Genomic DNA, 13,683 nt, shown 5'->3' with positions numbered 1-13,683 from the left:
GGCTATTGCTTAAAATAACATTTCAAACGTTGTAAACATTTTATAAGATTCCCGTTATGCTGATTTCATTCAAGAATTCTGAAGTTGGTTTTATTTGCATTCACAAACGCAATTACACAATTAAAATATTTCAATCACGTCACATTTAAGTACAAAGCTTGAACTTAAGTACAAAATTGAAAATAAATGTAATTAAAATTGAACAAATTATACAGTTTATAATGTATACGATATTGTCCATTCCATCCATTATCCAACCCGCTAAATCTTAACTACAGGGTCACGGGAGTCTGCTGGAGCCAATCCCAGCTAACACAGAGCACAAAGCAGGAAACAAACCCCGGGCAGGGCGCCAGCCCACCACAGGGCACACACGGGACAATTTAGAATCGCCATTGCACCTAACCTGCATGTCTTTGGACACAGAGGAAACCTACGCAGACACGGGGAGAATATGCAAACTCCACGCAGGGAGGACCCGGAAAGCAAACCCAGGTCTCCTAACTGAACTGCGAGGCAGCAGCGCTACCCACCGCACCACCGTATATGATATTGTTCCAAATAAATTTAACGTGAACATATTTATTCAATCTAATTGAAACATATAGTATATGTTAAGAAAACAACAGCTGTAACAGAGCTAACAGGTTGCATTAGTCAAGGGTGAGTCACCCATAGGTATGAGCCAGCATTCTATAAAAACGGCAAGCGTGCAAAGTCGCAAATAAAATTTCTTCTCGTGTGGCAAAGGCCAGTGGCCCTTTTGAGGATAGTGGGACACCTAAAAGAGCCACGTCAAAAGCAGATGATCCATTCTGGCACTCATTGCCAGCTCTACGTTGGTGCCAGAAGTGGGATTAGGATAAGACTACTGTCCAGTTCTGCAAAGTACCATGGAAGGAAAGCAGACAAGAGACCAGTACATCTGCAGCTCCAGATCAGCTCAATTCTAATCAACAGATCACCACACAGAAATGCAGTATTGAACACCTCTTCAGCACCACATGACAGCGCCATCTGACAATGCACCACTCAAGATTCCTTCTGTGCCACCTAACAACAAAGTGCTCAAAACCCTGCTGATGTGCTTTTGTCACCGGCTGCAAGGCTACAATGGAAACAATGAACACCCAGCCGTTTCAAAGAGTTATGCACTGTTTCAAGAAGATGGAAATGTTTGCTAGGGACAGTGACTTCAAAGGAGGGCTGTGCTGACAAATTGCATTAGCAATAGGTGTGTCGCCCATAGTAGGAGCTGGCATTCCCTCACCAGCGGCTGGGCACCTAAGAAAATGTCAAGCCTGCAGTGTCACAAAAGGGAGTTCCCTCTAGTCTGGCAATGGTGAGCAGTCGTTTTATGGAGAGTGAGCCAAGGAAAAGAGCAATGAATTCATTCTAGCACTTGGTGCTGGCACTTGTGAATTTCCCCTTGAGATTAATAAAGTATCTATCTATCTATCTATCTATCTATCTATCTATCTATCTATCTATCTATCTATCTATCTATCTATCTATCTATCTATCTATCTATCTATCTATCTATCTATCTATCTATAATACTTATTCATTGACCTATAAAGTAGATATAACTCCTCTAGTTTTGGTCACTTCTTAGTTGTTTCATCCACGTTTCCTGGTGCATCCCTATATCCTGAAGTAGTCTGCCATCATACAAATCTGCCATCAACGTACCTGGTACCTTCTTTCCACACTCTTAAAGATAAAGGTGCCAGAATGGTTCCTCAGAGTGATGTCATAGGGGAACCAATTTTGATTCCCAAAAGACCCTTCCACATGAAGGTTCCAGAAAAAAAACATTTATTTGTTTAGATCTGCAACAGGCTCCATACAGTAAATAGCCATAAATAGATGGTGTGACCACAAGGGGAGCCAGAGAACCCAAACCACAGATGCAGCAATACCCAACACAATTATATTTGATGGGTCCTCCCTGCATGGAGTTTGCATGTTCTCCCCGTGTCTGCGTGGGTTTCCTCCGGCCGCTCCGGTTTCCTCCCACAATCCAAAGACATGCAGGTTAGGTGGATTGGCGATTCTAAATTGGCTCTAGTGTGTGCTTGGTGTGTGGGTGTGTTTGTGTGTGTCCTGTGGTGGGTTGGCACCCTGCCCAGGATTGGTTCCTGCCTTGTGCCCTGTGTTGGCTGAGATTGGCTCCAGCAGACCCCCGTGACCCTGTATTCAGATTCATTAGGTTAGAAAATGGATGGATGGATGGAATTATATTTGATAAGACACCTTCTTCACATAAATTCCAGCAAAATAAACCAATCACGATTCCTCCTTCATCCAACAAAAGAGCATTTTCCACTGCCTTCTAACTCTGACTCCTCCATGTAAGGATTGGGCTTCCTTTTATGCCAGACCTGAGAATGCAACTGGGGCCATGCCATGTCTTCTGGGAAGCATTTCCAGGTTATGACTAAAGTAGGGAGCCGCCCTCCAACAGAGCCCTCTATTGAAACATAGGGACCCCAAGAGGGTTGCGCTTCTGGACGCCATATCTCAAGCACCCCTGCGGGTGTCCTGACATGAGTTCCTGTGAGAGGACCAGCGCCACCTAGCATATGGGAGATTGAACTGCTCCCGACTCTCAGCTATCGCTGGTCCTTCCATTATTTGACATTGGCTGGACACAAAGCTACATACCTCCACGTGGTGCCCAGTGGAAACAGGTCAAATCTGGCTGAACTGTAGCTAATACTACACGCATTAGGGCCCCCACAGTTTAATTATGCCCAGGACCCCCAACATCCTAAGATCAGCCCTGTCTTCTGAACACAATGTCAATTCTTGGTTTTGCTGTCCCACAGAGAATTCATGGGCTTTTTGTATGCCCTAACAGGTGACCCAGTAAGATAACAGAATACTGCTTGGAGTGGCCGGTACTTATCGGCATATGCTACTTCCAGTTTTAACACAGAGTACCAGCATATTTCCTTAGCTTACCGGTGACTACCAACACCTTTTTGCAAATGTTCACTTTGGATTGATCTTTGATCTAATGTTGATGTATGCCAACGCTTGCAGTTACACTGGCGTACCCCTTAGCTCTTGCTCTGCGGTCAGCTTTCACCACCTCACAACAATCGATATTTCACTATGCCAACGTACCGGTGAGCACCAAAACCTCTTGTGAGTCTTCAAGAGGGAAGTTCTTCACCTGAGTGTTGACACATCCCGCTGTTCGAATGTCACAGTATCACCGTAAAAAGAGAACTGCTTCTCTTTGGTTCCACTTCAGCCACTGACACAGAATGTTCTTGGTGCTCATTCTAGGTAACACTCTCGAGAAGATTTTAAAAGTTTACATAGGTTCCTTTCAAATGCACAGAAGGAGGAACAGGTATTGATGCGTATTTAATACAGTTTTGAAGAAGGGCTCCTTTTCGGCCTCTTTTAGAAGAGTCTTCTGCATTGTCATTTCTGCCAGGTTTCTGCACTTAGGCCACTTACGTGAGTGCAGTAAACCAAGGATCCATCTTTCTTGAAATACAACCTCAAGCCTTTACAATTTTACGTCGATGAACATCATTCTGAAAGTGTTCCACAATTTGAAGGCGTAGTTTTTTTTTTGCAGATTGGTGAACCTCTGCCCATCTTTACGTCTGAGAGACTCTGCTTCTCTAGGATGCTCTTTTTATACCCAATCATGTTACTGACCTGATGCCTGATAACCAAATTAGCTGCAAAATGTTCCTCCAGCTGTTTCTTTTTAGCACCTTTAGTTTTCCAGCCTTTTGTTGCCCCCATACCCAACTTTTTTGAGACGTGTTGCTGACATCAAATTCATAATGAGCTAATATTTTTCATGAAATAGTAAATTGTCTCACTTTCAACATTTGATATGTTTTCTATGTTTTATTGTGAATAAAATATGGACTTATGAGATCTGCAAATCATTGCACTCTGTTTTTTATTTACATTTTACACAGTGACCGGTTTTTGGAATTGGGGTTGTATGTTACAAACTCTTCTTCTCTAGTCAGGTACCAAGAAAAAGTTGCATCTGGATGTAAAAAGTTTAATATCTTTTATCTGAGACCCCAAGAGTGCGGCAGCATCTTTGTGAAGGTCTCGGTCTCTTACAAAATCTTTACACTCATCCTGAGTGAATGGCTTTGGCTCTTTGCTTGAATATACTATACAATACAATGCAATACAGTCAGTCAGTCATTATCCAAACCGCTATATCCTAACTACAGGGTCACGGGGGTCTGCTGGAGTCAATCCCAGCCAGCGCAGGGCACAAGGCAGGAACAAACCCTGGGCAGGGTGCCAGCCCACTGCAGGGCACACACACACACACACACACACCAAGCACACAGTAGGGACAATTTAGGATCGCCAATGCACCTAACCTGCATGTCTTTGGACTGTGGGAGGAAACCGGAGCACCCGAAGAAAACCCACGTAGACACAATACAATTTTATTAAAATAAAATATTAATGTTTAATTAATTATAGTGTCAAAACAATTAAAAAAAAAACTATAATCGACAGCTTAAAAATGTGTTTTGCAAAAAAAAAAAAAAATTACATGATGGAGAAAAATGGTTGTTATTTTTTAATTCAGAAAATATATAAAAATCACATGAAAGCACTTGCACTTGCAAAACCCTAAACACCAAAGCAGGCTTATAATAAAACAAATGATTAAAAAAGAAAGAAAGAATCTAAAATACTATAACTGGCAGCTTTAAAATGTGTTTTGTAAAAAAATAAAAATAAAAGGATGGAGAAAAATGGTTTTCAATTTTTAATTTTGCGCCCAAAAATATATAAAAATCAGATGAAAGCACTTGCACCTGCAAAACTCTAGACACCAAAGCAGACTCAATCAAATAAAAAAATATTAAGAAAGAATGAAAGAAAGAAAGAAAGAAACATTTCTTAGACCTCCTAAGTGAGAGTAGCGGTTAAAAGCAACAAAGAAGAGGAGCAATGCACGCGGCGATCTTTTGTGCAGTTGTGCGCCTCGATTACTTTTTTCAGTCTACTGTGCGCTCCCTGTCAGCCCCCAAGCCTCACGCGTCTCCATGGCGACCAATAAGCGAGTAAAACACAAGTAGTTTCCCAGGGTACAGCTGGTCTCCAGCCGGGTGGCTGCAGTGGGATGTACAGTAGTGCGGCTCTACCTGCGATACACACCTGATGTTTATTTCTGTTTTGACGCTGCTCATTTGTGCTTTTCTGAGCGTTCGTGACTTGACTAAAGCGTCGGACATAAGCAGGACATCGACAGGCTTCTTGACTTGATGCTCACCAATTAGTGAAAACGATCGTATTTCTTACTTTTTTTTTTTTGCGCGTGGTTCTTGCGGGCACATGTTTATGACAGCTTACAACTGAGCGTCTTGTTGCCTTGTCATGAAGGCAGCACATCTCCAGTCTAGGAGGACCTGACAGATTATCTTGTTTAGAAAGGTACTACTAAATAAATTACAGCTCTCTCTGACGAGGCCATGAGCGCCACCGACCGACCCAACTTTCTCTCACAGCCAGTTGTGAAGAGCGTTCATCTCTATCGAAACGGGGACCCCTACTTTCAGGGACGGAAAATTGTGGTCAACGAAAAGAGGGTGTGCAATTTCGAGAGTTTCCTGAAAGAGGCAACCTCCGGTGTACAGGCACCTTTCGGAGCTGTGAGGAACATCTACACACCTAGCGAGGGACACCGAGTGGACGCGCTAGAGGAACTGGAGAGCGGCCAGCATTACGTGGCTGCCGGCCGGGAAAAGTTTAAAAAGCTCGAGTAGGTAACACTATGTTGGGTCCGAGGAAAACCTGAGGAGGGGGGGTGAAAGGGGGTTGTGATTTTATATGGATTTGGAATTAGTCATAGCGAATCTCCGAAGTGAACATCAGCCTGGCCCCGGGTTCGGTTGTGCGCACGATCGGTTATTATAGAAGAGAAGTGGCTGGAAGAGCGCGTGCTCTGAAAACGTTAAGAAAAGATCGTTTATTTTTAAGTAAACACTTTTTTTTTTACAGTTGATTGCTTCAGTAATGTGTTTACATATTACGAAAGTTTAAAACATTTACGCATCTTTCACATTTTTGACATTTAAATATGTCACAGACTGTATAGGGAAACGGACCTTCAAATCTTGCATAGGAAAATGAAGCAGTTACCCATTCCTATTCTTTTAATCAATTAAACAATGAAAGACAAGCTTTCTAAAATAAATACATTGTTTAACTGAGCTTTTCTAATTACAGTTTCTTTTCCAATAGCACGTAGTATTGTAACCGTTATATTTGGATTGCAGTTAAATAATATCCAGCTCAATTGCTGTCAGTTGTTGGGTAAGCAACTTCCTTTATAGTTATCTTAGCAGTGGATAATTTATTCCCGTTTTACAAACTGTGGTAACCCAGTCTGTAAGTTTTATTTTACTTTCCACATCTTTACAGGTTGCATTTTTCTCTGTATGAATGACAAAATGTTTTATTATTATTTCCATAATAGTCTTCAACACAATACAAACAATACAGTTTTTTTTAAGTTAATATAGTCTGGGAAATATTATTTATATGAAGTAAGGCTTTATAAAAAATTATAATAAAGCAAAGCAAAAAAAAAAAAAAAAATTCTTTGTTGATAATGATATCATCCATCCATCCATCCACTTTCCACACCTTGCTTATCAAGGGCCAGGTTGTGGGGATGCTACAGCCTATCCCAGCAAGCAATGGGTGCAAAGCAGGAACATTATTTAGATTAGAAAATATCCAACTTGATTTTTAAAGGTACATAGGAGAAAACAGAGAAAAATAAAAATACATTTTTATATAGTACATCCATGGTGACAGGTACTTTTTCAACGTGTGGTGCAGTTTCTTAATGGCATATTATGAGGTTCCTTTGTGGAAACATTACTTGTCAAAGAACCATTTAATTCTAGGAACATTGTTTTCCATATTGGTTCTTTGGACTTTAAAAAGGTTCCTAATATGTGGAGAAAACAGAAATTGTAAATGTACAGTAGGCTGCCTAGCAGGATACTAACAATTCAGGAAACCCTAAACTTAGCCTGGGTTACTGTATTGAAATAATGAACCCAGTGGGATTTGATAAATCTGTTAGCATGTCTTCATGGTTATTTATTAAGCCTGCTATGGATCTAAAGTTTTTTTTCTGGAATATTCATGTGGATGGTAATTTTTGTAATCACAAATGTTTTCCCTGCAGCACCAGTCTAAAGATCCACTCTGGCACCTTTATTTTTAAGAGTGTTCTTCTTGCATTTTTACAACAACTGCTGCACATAAGTAGGAAAACTATTTAATGGTAGGCAGGGCCGTCTTAACAGCATCACAGGCCCCCAGGTAAGCAGTGTGCTGGGTCCCCTGTATGGACAGCAAAACAGAAACATACATAGGCATCAGAAACATCAGGGCCCCTGGCCAGTGTCCATTTTGCCCATTAAGATGGCCCTGATGGTAGGGTGCCTTTAAAACATTTTTGCTTTAATAATTTGCTAAGGTGGTGCAAGTTTGATTATATGTTATCTTTTTTTCCAGTTATCTGCAAATTGGATCAAAGAAGAAAAATTCAATTCAGAACAGTAATACACAGGTATTGCTTTGGAATTTGTTTTATTTATTTTAAAGAGTAGCACATTCGTGTTACTTGTCATATTGCAGTTTTTTTTAATGATTTGAACAACATCATTAGGTTCACAGATAGTATGTGAATGTTGGCAGGCCTCATCAGAGGTTCTGACAGAGAGGAGGTTAAACAGCATGTGGACTGGTGTAAGAACAATAATCTGACCCTGACAGTCCATAAAATAAAAGCACTCACTGTCAACGTTTGGGAAGAAAGAACTATGCTGTCCATCCACCTCTCTCTGTCAATGGCTCCACTTTGGAGTCAGCCAGGAGCACAATGTTGCTGGAAGTGGAGATATCAAATGATCTCTCCTGGACCCAACACACCTCCTCCCTAGTCAAGAGAGGTCGGATGTGACTGCATGAGGGGAGCTGATACCCCAACACCCCCCACCTTTCCCTCTTTCAGTAGAGGCGACATGGAGAGTGTACTGAACACCGGCATCTCTGTCTGGTTTGAGGACTGTACTGCCTCAGACCGGGCTTCCCTGTAGAGAGTGGTGAGAGCAGCTCAGAAAATCATTGGGCCGTCTCTCCATCCCATAATGAAAATGTGCAGCAAATGCTGCAAAACAGGGTCACCAACATTATCAGGGATCACACTCACCTCCCATAATGGAGTGTTTGCCTATCTGCCCTCTGGCAAGCTTTACTGAAGTATACTGTGCAGAACTGACAGATTTCATAAAAGTTTTATCTCACAAGCCGTTAGACCCTTAAACGATGATCATCTGTTAATACAGTGCAATATGCTGATTATTTTCTGTTGTTTAATTGTATTATTCTGTTGTTATTCTTGCTTATTTTTGTCGTCTATTTTTGCAAATAATTAGGTCAGGTGACGCAATTTTATTCTGCAGTGCCCAGTTTCCAATGACAAATAAAGTTAACCTTGAACTTTGACCCTTGTATGTGTAACGTAAATGAGTCTGATGTCATTCAAATGAGGTATATTTGAAAAGGAACCGAGAATCTATAACCACAGATATCAAAGTGTATCAGCACATTTTAGAGCTGATTGGTACTATTAGTCAATTTGTTTTACACATTTCTGAATTTAATGTTTTTTTTTCAGACAAACCTCATGGATGATTCCCAAAGAAGTAAAGACGTAAGTATATTTAATATCAAAAGATAAAATCGTTTATTGTCCCCTCTGTGAATTCTTCAAATAGGAGGTGTCATTGTTGCAATATCATATAAAATGTCTGCTTTTATTTTGTACTTGATTACACCTTGCGTCTCCAATTTCCCCTTATAGTACAGCATTTATGAGGCATCTGCTGTGTCCAATGGATAAGTCCAGTGAATCAGGCATCCGGCAGATAAAAGTCTAGGCAATTGAAGAATCACAAGTAAAACTTTAGTTGTTACCAAAAGGGCAGTTGATCCAAACATCAGGAACAAAATGCTATGCAAAAGGCAAAGTCCAAAAGTCTAGTTAATAAGTAAAAACAAAAAAAAGAAACAAGTAACGAAACAAGCAGGGAGCAATCTTACATCTTTTAGAATGAGTCAAACGTCGCATAATGTTGGTCATGTGACTGATGGTTGCCATAGTGACAGCAAAACACAACAGCTGCATGAAGTGAGACCACAAAAAGGTGACCAGCTATTTCAAAACTGTAAAAATTACTTAAATATCCAAACTCATACATTTTCAGAAAATGAATAACTAAAATTTGGTAGTACTTTCTGGACATCTCTTCAAATCTAATAAAATTAGACATTTTGTACTTTTTAAATACAAAACAAGATCTCACAAGTGATTGTTTTTCTTTATTACCATCTTTTTTTATATACTGAACTGTATATTATGGCTTAGATTTACTTTCTAGCCCTAAATGAAGAGTATTGGAAATCTTATCGATTACACCAATTGAACACTCATTGTGAAAGAGATGCAGGAAATGTTTTACCTTTTTCTTTTGGAAATATATCACTACTAGCCATGTGCGGCCAACTACATTGCGCGTGTTAAAGTTGTCTGTGAAGGGCTTCCAGTTTAAGCTGTGCCAGTCGTGAACTGGGCCCTTCATCGTACAGCATTATGATTTTTTATAAGGGAAACAAAGCTACAAAAGAAAACCCTTGGACATTGATTCGATAGGAACGGCCTACTCGGAATCACTGTCCGAATAGTAATTATGTGGTGGTGGAGGAGCATTTCTGCTTCTGTCCGTTCACAGTCCGTCTCGTTTTCACGACGCTATCGTTTCCTCTCACGATGTCTTCTCAACCTTTCTCCAATCTCGCAGGTTGCTTTGTGGCAATCCAAAGAGTAAGGCAATATACACGGAGCAATGGTTATAAAAGGGGGACACATAGGTATCCAGGCTCTTTAAAGCATAAATAGGGATCACTTCACTGACATGTGAGCAAGGCACGGTACAACTGTGAGACACGCAGCACTCACCGGCTACAACGTAACAATAATAATTTCCAGAACATGCTGTTACGTTGTCATTCATTTTACCCACTCTTTTTTTTTTCATTCATATGTTACGTAGGCACGTACCTTTTATCTTCGGCAATCTTATTCTCTAACCAGGCCTCAGGAGCTAACCAGCGTAACACTGTCCACCACCCCTTTTGTTATTCCGGCACATTGTTGACATCTGTGAGTAACAACAACGTACTAAACTGTAAGGTGGTCTATGCATGCGTGGAATTCGCAGACAAACAAAGATCAAGATCTAAATGAAGATCTCTTTAGTTAATTTAAAACACAACAATTCGTTTAGTTTGAATGTCTGTGTTTTGAGGTGTGACTGACGTACTGCAGTCTTCAGTAGTATAAGCCTGGAGGAGATTCTTAATGCAATGCCTATGTTTTAGCTGTCTCTCTACTGACATCTAGTGCTTCTTCGTCTAATTAATTTGCGGACAAACAAAGATCAAGATCCAAATGAAGATTATATATAGAGATAGCACCTTGTAGTCGTCCCATTGTGTATAAAATTCTTCTTGCACTAATTGTATGAGGTGGCAGGAGCTTTTTGTGGAATCAGAGTCAGCAGATGTCACTAAGTCAAAAAGTTTCAAAGCTCAAAAAGTGTAATTGTTAAGCAAGCAGCACTCAGGACATATTCCATCTCAGGAAACAATGCAGGAAATAAAAAATGAACACATAATCAGAGCCAAATCATAAACTGTACTCCAAAAGCAGGGTGAAAATATTTGTAACCTGGAATTCAAAAACAACAAAGAATGAATGTAAAAATCTTTTAGCAGAATCCAATCTTGGATTAATGGAAGGAATTTTTAAGGATAAGATTGAGCAACACATGACAAGGACAGGAGTTATTCTGAACAGTCAGCATGGGTTCAGAAGGGGGAGGTCGTGTTTTACTAACATGTTGGAATTCTATGAGGAGGCAACAAAAGGATACGATCAAAGTGGAGCTTATGATATTATTTATCTGGACTTTCAGAAAGCATTTGATAAGGTGCCACATGAGAGGTTGGGCATTAAGTTAAAAGAAGTGGGAGTTCAGGGTGATGTTTTTAGATGGGTGCAGAATTGGCTCAGACACAGGAAGCAGAGGGTGATAGTGCGAGGAACCTCATCAGAACTGGCCGATGTTAAGAGTGGTGTTCCACAGGGGTCAGTGCTAGGGCCGCTGCTATTTTTAATATATATAAATGATTTAGATAGGAATATAAGTAACAAGCTGGTTAAGTTTGCAGATGATACCAAGATAGGTGGATTAGCAGATAATTTGGAATCCGTTATATCATTACAGAAGGACTTGGATAGCATACAGGCTTGGGCAGATTTGTGGCAGATGAAATTTAATGTCAGTAAATGTAAAGTATTACACATAGGAAGTAAAAATATTAAGTTTGAATACACAATGGGCGGTCGAAAAATCGAGAGTACACCTTATGAGAAGGATTTAGGAGTCATAGTGGACTCCAAGCTATCAACTTCCAAACAGTGTTCAGAAGCCATTAAGAAGGCTAACAGAATGTTAGGTTATATAGCACGATCTGTGGAGTACAAGTCCAAGGAGGTTCTGCTCAACCTTTATAATGCACTGGTGAGGCCTCATCTTGAGTACTGTGTGCAGTTTTGGTCTCAGGCTACAAAAGGACATAGCAGCACTAGAAAGGTCAGAGAAAAGCGACTAGGCTGATTCCAGGTCTACAGGGGTTGAGTTATGAGGAAAGATTAAAAGAGCTGAGCCTTTACAGTTTAAGCAAAAGAAGATTAAGAGGTGACATGATTGAAGTGTTTAAAATTATGAAGGGAATTAGTACAGTGGATCGAGACTTGTATTTTAAAATGAGCTCATCAAGAACACGGGGACACAGTTGGAAACTTGTTAAGGGTAAATTTCGCACAAACATTAGGAAGTTTTTCTTTACACAAAGAACGATAGACACTTGGAATAAGCTACCAAGTAGTGTGGTAGACAGTAAGACGTTAGGGACTTTCAAAACTCGACTTGATGTTTTCTTGGAGGAAGCAAGTGGATAGGACTGGCGAGCTTTGTTGGGCTGAATGGCCTGTTCTCGTCTAGATTGTTCTAATTCTAATTCTAATTACCAGGAATACTACCATTTATACCGTTGACTCAGTGCTTTCATACAACGCACTCTTCTGGCTGACCTTACCTAGCAGTGACATAGCAGACATCAACAAAAAAGTATATGATACAACAGAAAGCAATGGGGACCAGTGCTGTACAATAGCAAACAATGTGAAAAACGTCCGTGGATAAAAGTAAAAAATTCTTATGTTATTCATGACATGTAATCCAATCATATGCTCAAAATGTGCATAAAGCATGCATTTTTTGCAAAAATATTATTAATAGTTATTACCAGAACAAACTAGTGCTAACATAAACAGGCATTCCTATAACAGGGCCGGCTTTACCATGTAGGTGAACTAGTCAGTTGCATAGGATGTTCAACTTTTTCGGGGGCAGCGTCTTGTTAAATAAAGTACACACAGATGTTGACTTGGAGATGGGGTGGCTTTGGGTGATATTTTGCTCCCAGCCCCTGATTTTCCCTGGCGCCACCGCCCCTCACGTTCTTTGTGTGACTCATGAGAATCTCAAAGGGGAACCCTCCCGCTCTTTGATATTACAACCATGTATAACTTGCATGAATCTTCAAGAGGGACCCCCACCCCCATCCAGCTATTCATCCGACATTGGTTTGCGAATCATGTGAAACACTAAAGGGGAAACGATTCTACAATCTAAAATTAATAATACCTTCAAGACTCTATGGTTTGGCTGTGACATTTTTACTTTTGCTAAGGGCAGCAAAAAAGCTAGAGCTGGCCTTTTCCCCATAATACTGTGCTTAAAATTGATGATCTACCTCTCCCCATCATTCATTGGTCAAGAGTTCTGTTGATTTTCTGGTTAAGACCCTTTGCTTTGATTCTTATGGTGTCGGTTTTTTACACCTACTTTTAGGCCTGATGACATATCGACTTTGATTATTGATTAACAAACTTTGCGTGACTTTTCACAACATTTCTTCTCCAGATCCTTGTTCATAACAAAATCTGCTTCAGACTTTCTAATCTTTGCTTTGACTTTGCATCATTTGGTTTGTTTTTATATAGTGCTTCTTTGTATAATTTCTTTTAAAACTGTGTTTTATGTCTTGTGGTCGGGTCCAGGAATGATAGATCATAGCACAAAGGAAAAGCTGGGACAACAAGAACCACGTCATCCTTTTTAATAATTACAATCCGAAACAAAATCATGCCCCTTAGCCTCCCCTGGACAATAGTAAAGTAACTGGCTATTGTCTATCAAAATAAGGGTTGTTCACTGGAGCTCCATCTGGTGGGTCACTCTTATTAGAAATGACGTCTCCGTCCAGGCAGCCGGGTTTCTTATAATGGAGAGCCAGAAGGGGCGGAGCTAAGTGCCCTCACTGGCGCCGTAGAGAGAAGAAGAAGAGAATGTCAGCGACAGCACCCCATCTCGCTCTGGTGGGTTATCACGTACCTCAATTGAGCCTGTGAGGAGATCCTCTGACGCACATGTGTGACACTTAGGCAGCATTGGTCAAGTG

General features: G+C 40.5%; 1 protein-coding gene across 1 annotated transcript in view; it reads left to right on the top strand.

Annotated features, from left to right (window-relative positions):
• Window positions 1-5,127: 5,127 nt before the first annotated feature.
• The window catches only part of LOC120516038 (doublecortin domain-containing protein 2-like), a 140,778-nt gene continuing 132,222 nt past the window's right edge, over window positions 5,128-13,683 (top strand). Inside the window, exons 1-3 of the mRNA XM_039737474.1 lie at window positions 5,128-5,773; window positions 7,546-7,600; window positions 8,711-8,746. Of these exons, the coding sequence (XP_039593408.1) occupies window positions 5,484-5,773; window positions 7,546-7,600; window positions 8,711-8,746 (381 nt within the window). The 5' untranslated portion in view covers window positions 5,128-5,483. The remainder of the gene's footprint in view (window positions 5,774-7,545; window positions 7,601-8,710; window positions 8,747-13,683) is intronic.

Source organism: Polypterus senegalus, chromosome 15 (genome assembly GCF_016835505.1).
Source record: "Polypterus senegalus isolate Bchr_013 chromosome 15, ASM1683550v1, whole genome shotgun sequence".
In the NCBI taxonomy this organism is placed as follows: Eukaryota; Metazoa; Chordata; class Cladistia; order Polypteriformes; family Polypteridae; genus Polypterus; species Polypterus senegalus.
This window is presented reverse-complemented; position numbering and strand designations above follow the sequence as displayed.